The sequence below is a fragment of the Sesamum indicum genome, linkage group LG8, assembly GCF_000512975.1.
Source record: "Sesamum indicum cultivar Zhongzhi No. 13 linkage group LG8, S_indicum_v1.0, whole genome shotgun sequence".
Taxonomy (NCBI): domain Eukaryota; kingdom Viridiplantae; phylum Streptophyta; class Magnoliopsida; order Lamiales; family Pedaliaceae; genus Sesamum; species Sesamum indicum.
In genome coordinates, this window is record NC_026152.1 from 10,621,195 (window position 1) to 10,630,116 (window position 8,922).

Sequence of the window (8,922 nt, forward strand, 5' to 3'; positions counted from 1 at the left end):
TATTCCAACCAGCAGAGGAAAATGGAGAAGGCGCAAAAGACATAGTGAGAGAGGGCGTTCTTGATAACGTTAGCGCGATATTTGGCCTGCACACTGTCTATAGGTATCCGTCGGGTACAGTTGCATCCCGGCCAGGGCGATTTCTGGCCGGTTGTGGGAGCTTTAAGGCTGTGATCAGGGGAAGGGGAGGGCATGCAGCGGCCCCACACGGCTCCATTGATCCGGTTTTGGCTGCTTCGGCTTCTATTATTAGCTTACAACATATTGTCTCCAGGGAGACTGACCCTTTAGATTCTCAGGTAATTTTAATTTGAACAAGTTGTTCATACTGCATTTGGTGCTTCTGGGGTGACTAGAATTGGGTACCTTTTCAGGTGGTTTCTGTGACTATAGTTCAATGCGGAGGAGACTTAGATGCCATTCCTGAATCAGCTACTATTGCTGGTACTTTCAGGGCATTTGGGCGAACGAGCTTCTATGCGCTAAGGAGAAGAATAGGCGAGGTAACGAATTTTAGTTGAATCGAACATGAGTCGAGCTCGAGATTGGCTCAAAAGTTGTATTGAATAGAACACTCTGTTCAAACTTCATACATTATATATACTTAGCTGGCACAGTTTTGATTTGTTTTTCAACTCTATGGACAGGTGATAAAAGGGCAAGCGGCTGTGCATCGATGCTCGGCCGACGTCAAGTTTGACGGCAAAGAGCATCCAACGCTTCCCCCTACCATAAACGATGAAGAAATATATCAACATGTGCAAAGAGTGACAAGAATGGTAGTAGGAGAGGAAAAGACAAAAATAGCCCCTATATTCATGGGGAGTGAAGATTTTGCAGTATATTTAGAAAGGGTACCAGGGTCATTCTTGCTTTTGGGAGTAAGAAATGAAGAGGTTGGATCAGTGTATCCTCCTCATAGTCCTTACTATACTGTTGATGAGGAAGTACTGCCCATTGGAGCAACAATTCATGCTATTTTTGCATTCTCTTATCTATTAAATCTCACTCATCACTGCCAATTATTATGGTGAGTTTTTTACTTTACTACATTTTTAATTTGTATCAAATATTGCTTCAATATATACTCTTTTATCTTTTCAAAAATTCATTGTTAATTAAGTTTCATCTTTTATTTATTCTCCTCTCTCCTCCTTTTTCTAAAAATCTATACTAATAAAAAAAAAAAATACTTACACTCACAATCGGCAGTTTGGCACGCTGTTCCTGCATGCATGTAATAAATAATCTTTCATACTTTAAAATATATCATAAATAAAAGTAAAATACATCAACCAGTACGTTACATTAATAAAAAGAAAGAAAGAAAGAAAATAATTATTAATTAATTTAAATTTTGAAAAGTTGCATAAGTTAGTTATTTTGCCATGAAATGCATTTTTAACAATTACAAAAAATTGGTGCTATGATATCATTATCGTCGTCTATGAGTATGGAGGGGCTTTTCTATTTATATTTTTAAAATATGACAATTCTACTCTTTATTAGATAATTTTAAAAATTAACTGTAATTACAAAAGTGACTCCACATCATTATGATAACACTATATAAATTCTTTTGTGTAGATGATACATTAAGGTTTTTTTAAAAAAAAAAAAATATGATTTGTTAGTCTATATATTTTATCTTATTTATAATATATTTTAAAATATACAAGATTGTTTATTATATGTACACATGAATAACGTGTACATTAAGGGGATGCTAAAAAATGAGATCACTGTCCATGGCTAGAAAATTTGTTGCACTAAGTTCACATTCCAATCACCGCTAGCAAGGTCAATCAAGTCAGCTACGTGTAGATTACCTGACGAAGGACGGGCGGGAGTGATAGGGCAAAGGAGCCAGGGATCAGTCCAAACACGATTTGTAAGTCCAATCCCACACGCCACCAATATCCCGCCCAAAACAATGATTGCACTGCTAGAATACTACACCAGGTGAAAGATGGGCGTCTGCCTAAGGTGGCTGTGAAATATCACCATTGAGCAAGTACCAGGCTTTAAGCACTGGACTGAATAGTTTCTCTAGATGCCTCGATATCCGGCACAACTGTTTTGCTAACATGGCCATATTGAACAGATGAAGTTGCCTAAAGCCCAAACCACTCATCAACTTGCTCTCACAAAGACATTGCCATAAAGCACAATGAATCTTATTCCGACCCTGATTATTCCACCAAAAATTGGCAACTATACCTTGGATTTCTCGCATCAAGGTGGCGGATAATCGAAAACATCCCCATGGCATACGTCGAAATAGCTTGAATAATAGATATAATAAGTACCTCTTTACCGACTTGAGAGAGCAATCTTGTTCCAAATACGATCACGAATAATGGCAAAGAGGTCGCGTAGAGCGGGCCACTTTTGAGGGTAACCTGAAGTATAGTTCCATTTTGTTCTCCTTCCTAATGGTAAGCTCCGACACAATGTGAAGGCAACTATCCTCCACCGTATTCTTACTGAAGGCCACTAAGGATTCAGAGAAGTTGATCTCTTGTCCAGAAGTCCACTGATAAACCTCCAGTATCTCCCAAATTATCTGGGTGTTTCGATCGACGCCCAGCAAAATATTAGTGTATCATCTGCAAACAAAAGGTGAGAGACGGAGGGGGCGCCGCGAAAGATACATACCTTTTGAGTCCGACCCCTCCTACTCAGCATATTGTAAAAGGGAGCTAAAAGCTTCTGTACAAATGATAAACAAGTAAGGTAAAAGAGGGCCACCTGACGGTGTCCTCTTTTCGGGATAAGAGAGTCAAATTTTTTGACACCTAACATCAAAGAATAGGACATAGAAGATACACATAATATAATAAGACAAATAAAGGGGGAGGGGAAACCAAGCTTAGACATCACCTGCTGCAAGAAGGAGCATTCAATCTTACCATATGCCTTGATAACATCAAGCTTGAGTACCATCCAGCCCTATTCTCCCTTGGTTTTAGTGTTGAGGAAGTGATTCAACTCAAAAGCAAGGAGGATGTTGTCCGAAATAAACCGTCCCCGCACGAAGGCCTACTGGCTGGGGGGATATTGCTCTCTAAGAAAGGTTTCAAATGATTTGCGATAGTTTTTGAAGCAATCTTATAGATAACTTTACATAAACTAATTGGTCGAAAATAGAAAAGGGATTTACGATTCTTACATTATGGACTAAGAACAATGTGAGTGGAATCCAACCCCAGGGGCATCACTAAAGAGTTTAGCAAATTAAGAACATAAACGACAACATTCCTTTGTATGATACGCCAGAATTTTTGGAAGAAAATAGGAAACATACCATCTGATCCTGGGGACTTAAGAGGTGCCATCTGAAAGAGGGATTTTGTAATATCCTCCGCATAGAGTTGCAGCAGAGCTTCAGCCTCGAATCAACTGTCCGCTACAAATGCTCCATCCCTTTGGCTTTGTCGTCATTATAGATAAAGGTATTTTTGTGTGCTAGGTTGTGTGCTACTGAAATAGGAGATATACCATCAAGACTCTACTGAAATCTTGGTCTGCTAGATTGTGTGCAATCCTAAAATGAATATCAAACATTAATTTTTCTGCATACAAATTACCTATAATTGTCCCAAGACAATTATCTTTTAAGTTATTGATTGTTCTGTCCATTTTCAATTCATTCCTTAAAAGTTACTTTTATTACTACTTCAGCAATTTCTATATGGATTCATTTCATAGTAACAACTTCCTCTTCTCTAAACTTACTTAATTCTTCAAAAAAATTCTTCTTTAGGAATAAGCTGCATTTCCATCACATTACCCTGTAAGTTCCATGGAAATAGCAAGCTCACCTTAACTTACTTTATAGATTATGTGATGTTTTCTCTTATTTAGTCCTATCTGGTTGAAGACTTTCCCGATTCCTCTAATTTTAAGTTCATCGTATGGGCTAAGGTTAGAATCTTGGCGCATGATTCTTTCCATGGTTTTGTTTGACACCATCATTTTGGAAAGAATCGTAATAGGCTTTCAGAGGTTTGAAGTCCATCTCCCTCGTTGTAGTTATTCTAACTCAGTTGAAGATCCATTCGAATCTATCTTTATTTCTTCCTCATATACACTTTCATCCAAAGGAAGATCCTCGAATAGGTATATGGGTACCAAATCGCCATAATAGATGTGTCTAGAATATCATCCATGGCTTCAAATTTTCTTAATTCACTACATTTCTGAGGGCAGTCTCGAGATATATGACCTCTTGCTTCGCAGGTCTAGCAGTTATAGTCCTTGAAACTTTCATTGGCCCGGGTATGGGCTCGTCTGCAAACTCTTCTTGTAGGGATTTTTCTTGTGGATCTTGCATCTGTTCGTCTAGATCATTTAGATGAAACCCTTGTTAATTCGATCTTCTATTCAAATATGTATGATCTGGTCTTTGATTTGGACCAACATGATCTTCACCTGGAAGAGGTTATTCTGGAGCTCCTACGGTAGGAGTCATTGTTTTGTTTCTTCCTCTTCCTTTGGTCGCTTTCTCCTATAATTGTAGGAAAATCATTGTTATCACAACAAAGGGGGGTTCTTTTGATCTTACTTTTTGGTCTCTTCATGTTTTCCTGGATGTATGTTTGATAAAACCAATCCTTCAGTTTATCTTTCAGGGAAGACATCTTTCTTGCAACTGAATCTAGTTATCTTTCAAGTATTTTGTATGACTAGATCAATATTTTACTCCATAGAATGCAAATCTTAGCAAAGAATATTGGAGCTGCTACTTTTGTTGCTAATCCACTCTGAAAGAAATACTTACGTAAGTAATAGATATATTTATCTACTGCACAAATACTCCTTAATTCAAGGCCAAAAAAAGCTTGTGCATATTCTCTAGCCTTTTCTACTCTACTTCCTTCGAAGTATCCATCTCCGACGAATTGTATCTTGATAAGCTTTCCTAGTCACTCTGTTATTGTGCATTTTGAATCACTAGCAAAGATACTGGCCCTGGTGTCTTTTGGGGTGTTATCCCATCTGATCTTCACAAAACCCTCCATGCTCAACTACACTAGTTTTATGAAGTTTTCTTTGTCGAGTTCTAGGGTAGTTACAACTATTTTTATTGCTGCAACCCACTCATCTATCAGCTTCTCGATGTTTGGAAAGTCGATAACATTCAGGTTGAGTATGGCGCCGTACAGGTGCAAGGGCTGGAGCATAGTCCTTGCCCAAGGCGTATGTTCAAGCGCTCTCCTTAGATTTCTCCCTAGATCTTTTTTAAGTCTGGTTCCCACAGAAAGGTTGGTGCCACATTGGTGTGAAAATCTGTACTTTTCCTAATTGGATGATCATGTGGAGGATCATTATAACCTGTACTTCCCTCTGATGGTAGTAGTGATTTCGTTGCTATGAACATTGACTAAGTCCACAATCCCAAGTTGGGAAAATGACTCAGTCGATTCCTGTAAATATGACAGATCTGCCCTCGTAACTTCCATTATTTCATAGAACTAATGACTCTTCCTATCATATCATCTCTTATCTTCAGCTTTGGAATCTCCATTGTCTTTTCCTTTTGATGTAGAAGAGATATTGTTCCAAATGCATCCTTGATATATTCCTATCTGGATCTAGATATCTCAAGGCTCTCCCTTTGGTTTCTCTTTAGATCTGCAATTTCTTATTTAAGATCTGTAAGATCCTTGTGTAGATCTCAAATGATCTTAAGGATCTTGTCTTGGCTCAAGGTTTGTATTGAATTACCTATGTCCATAATCTTGAACTACCTTTTAAATTTCTCTTAAATCTTGCGAGTTCTTCAAGGTATCCGACTCAAGTTCTTTCCAATTAGTCTCTTTAATCACAATTTACAAAACTGCATTAGTGAAGGAAATTAGCCGTTCTGTTTCTCCTTGCTGGTAATCTACCATGGACTTAGTTGCGTATATGTTTTTCACTGCATTTCCTGGTAGCACTTTTTGGATCTGGTGAGTTTTCCACCATTCTTCTTGTTCCTCCTTAGTAAGAGATTCAGGATCCAGCCTTTAGAATTCCTACGTCGAAATTCTTGTTTTATTTTTTTTAAATTTGGAAATATTCCTGGTTGTCACTCAAACCATCGTTTGGTGTTTGGAGGCAATCTGCTCCCTTTTTTAGAATTTCCATAAAGAAATTTCATCTTTGATATTTCAGAGTCTAAAAGTATTCCCTGTTACAACTCGAACTCTCGTTCGGTTCCATTCTTTTAAAAATCTCCTCCATTAGTGAATAAAATATCTAAATATAACATCAACACATATATTTCTTCTATAAACCAAGGCTGTCATACCATTTTCCAGCGATGGGACTAGATCCGGGAAAAACCAAACTTTTTTAAGGCTCAAATGATATTTTCAAAAGATAAGTCCTGGTATAAAAAATGTCAAAACAGAAACTAAGGTACTATAATTACAATTTTTGTAAACTACTATATCAGTCCTGCCAAATCTTTAAAAGTGTAGTACTAAATTTGAATATCTTAGAAAGTACGATGCTTAAATCACAAAATGGCCTATACTACGGTACTATTTTTGTATTTAACCCGCAACTTTTGTGTCACTTTTTCGGATTCTTCATATATTGCAACACACCTAAGTCAGTGACACTTTTGGATTGTTTATTAATTGGACAGTGCAAGTTGCATGCGGCTGTTGAAAAAGAAATTCTGTGTCCTATTCTTTTCTTTCTTTTTGTCTTAAATAAGGATAGTGGGATGTTAGCATATACATACATACACGAATCTTAATTACAGAAATCATTACACTGCCCACTTTTGAGTAACTTGCAAAACATCAACCTCAAATTAAATTACACCATAGAATACAACAAAAAGTGTTCGAGATCTGAAAATGTTGGTAAGACTATTCGTCACATCATTTATTTTTTTTGTTTTAATATAATTTTATCGTAATATTAATTTATTGATCGAATTAAAATACTTCTTAATTTATTGCTATTGATATACTTGTGTAATAATCATTTGTATCGAGAAAAAAAAAGTGTCTTGTTATAATAACTGTAGATTAATTATAAATATTTATATCCATATATGTGAATTATCACAATTGTCAATAATTAAGATTATGATATTATTTTAATCAACTTACTTTTTGTAAAAGAAAAAGAACACAAACAAACAAATCTAAAATTCTGATCATAAATCACATTCAATTTTCCCGACATGCACTAATATTAAAAAAAAAAAATGCAAGTAATTTTCTTGTGATACTGTAAATAATTAAATTATCTCTTTTTTAAAAAAAATAGTAATTTATCTTCCTAAAAATAAATTGCTATTATTTTTTCATAAAAATTAATTTACTCATATACAATAATACGGAAAGATAAATTGAATTGAACTCCTAACTTTAATTAATCAAAACATACGAGGAAAGAACGATAATTATAACACAACAACACAGGCCAAACAATTCATGCTTATAGCTTAAACTTAACTGGCGGTTGTCCCGACGGAGGCACCGCCACCGTAGCCGCCGGCAGATTACTTGGCCGATTTCAGTTTTTATTTTAAAGTAAAAGTTTCCTGTTGCTAGTGGAGATTTGTGCAAGTTGTTGCAGCAGAACGTTCTGGTGCAAGTTGTTTAATTCCACAAAATTCTGTAAATTAAAAAATACTGATAATAAAATAATTATTATTTCTTTTTGCCCAATATATATATATATATATATATATGCAGTATTTAATTTGTCCTATTGATACTGGTGGACAAAATTATCACCACGACTCGTGACAATTTGTGCATCGTTGAATATTTATGTATCACATAAGTGGTCGCAAGTGGTTATTATTGGTACTAAAAATTGGTTAGCATTCTGGAAAGGGTCACTGTAGGAGGCTAATAAATCTATCATGGTAAATAATTTTTTTTTTTTTGGAAAATCTATGTTTTGCATATGTTTCATTTAATCGTCGTTAATAAAAAGTATATACCATAAGTTTTAGTCCATAATTATTAAAATTATAGCCAATTATCATTTTCTTTCTAGTGTGGTGTCCCAATTAGTTGATGGGTTAATCACTGACTTTTTATTGTAATTCATTTAAAACAATCCTACTAAAAATTGAACTTGAGAAACCAGTGACGCAGGGGTCTCCAAACTACGTAAATCTTGTTTCTTTCAATTATTTTTCTTTTTATATTTTTCTACACGTTCACGATCTGACTAAAATAAATTACTAACAGTTAGACGAACCATGTTGACACCATCTGGATCGCCTATGTATATTATGTGATAATCAGTATATGAAAACTCACTCACATTTATTCTTTGAGTGTGTGCTTTTCTAGGAGGTGTCTGCACGTTATGCAATGAGAAATAAAATTTCTCTGGTCTTATTGGCATTGGCAGAAAGGAGTTGCATGGGCAGCAAACCAATGGAGGGGTAAACATCTAATCAATGCGGCATATGGAGCGTTATTAGCCTCTATAGTATATCATATCTGCCAAGAAAATGAATCAGTGAAAGTTTCAAGGGACTTATAAAAACGAGGGACGTAGTTGCTAGAATTGTTTTGGAGCAACTGTGAAATAGATTTTTTAGAGTTTGTTTGGTTCAGGTTAGAGAAAAGAAAAAGTGAAAGGGAGAGGAGAAGAGATAATTTTCCTTCAAGTTATTTGGTATGATTGAAAGGATGAAAAATTTCTCTCTCTGGCTACGGCCAAAAAACTTCTCCCTCTTTGTTCTGTCGCCTCCTTGGTTTCTTTCCCCTCTGGTTCTTCAATGGTAGTTTTCCAATGGTGTTGGTAACACCTTTCACCGCCCCTAATCTCCTTTTCTTCCTCTTTCCTACCGTATAAATATTATTCTCTTCATTTGGAAAAATAATCCAAAAAATTATTCGAGCCTAAATACTTCGTGTTCTTAAGCATCTTTGTGATATCCTAAGCGGTTGG

At 35.8% G+C, this 8,922-nt stretch overlaps 1 protein-coding gene across 1 annotated transcript in view; it reads left to right on the top strand.

Moving 5' to 3' along the window:
- Positions 1-1,042, top strand: part of LOC105168645 (IAA-amino acid hydrolase ILR1-like 2) — a 2,461-nt gene extending 1,419 nt beyond the window's left edge. Inside the window, exons 3-5 of the mRNA XM_011088777.2 lie at positions 1-299; positions 375-503; positions 648-1,042. The exon at positions 1-299 is cut by the window's left edge and continues 19 nt beyond it. Of these exons, the coding sequence (XP_011087079.1) occupies positions 1-299; positions 375-503; positions 648-1,034 (815 nt within the window). The 3' untranslated portion in view covers positions 1,035-1,042. The remainder of the gene's footprint in view (positions 300-374; positions 504-647) is intronic.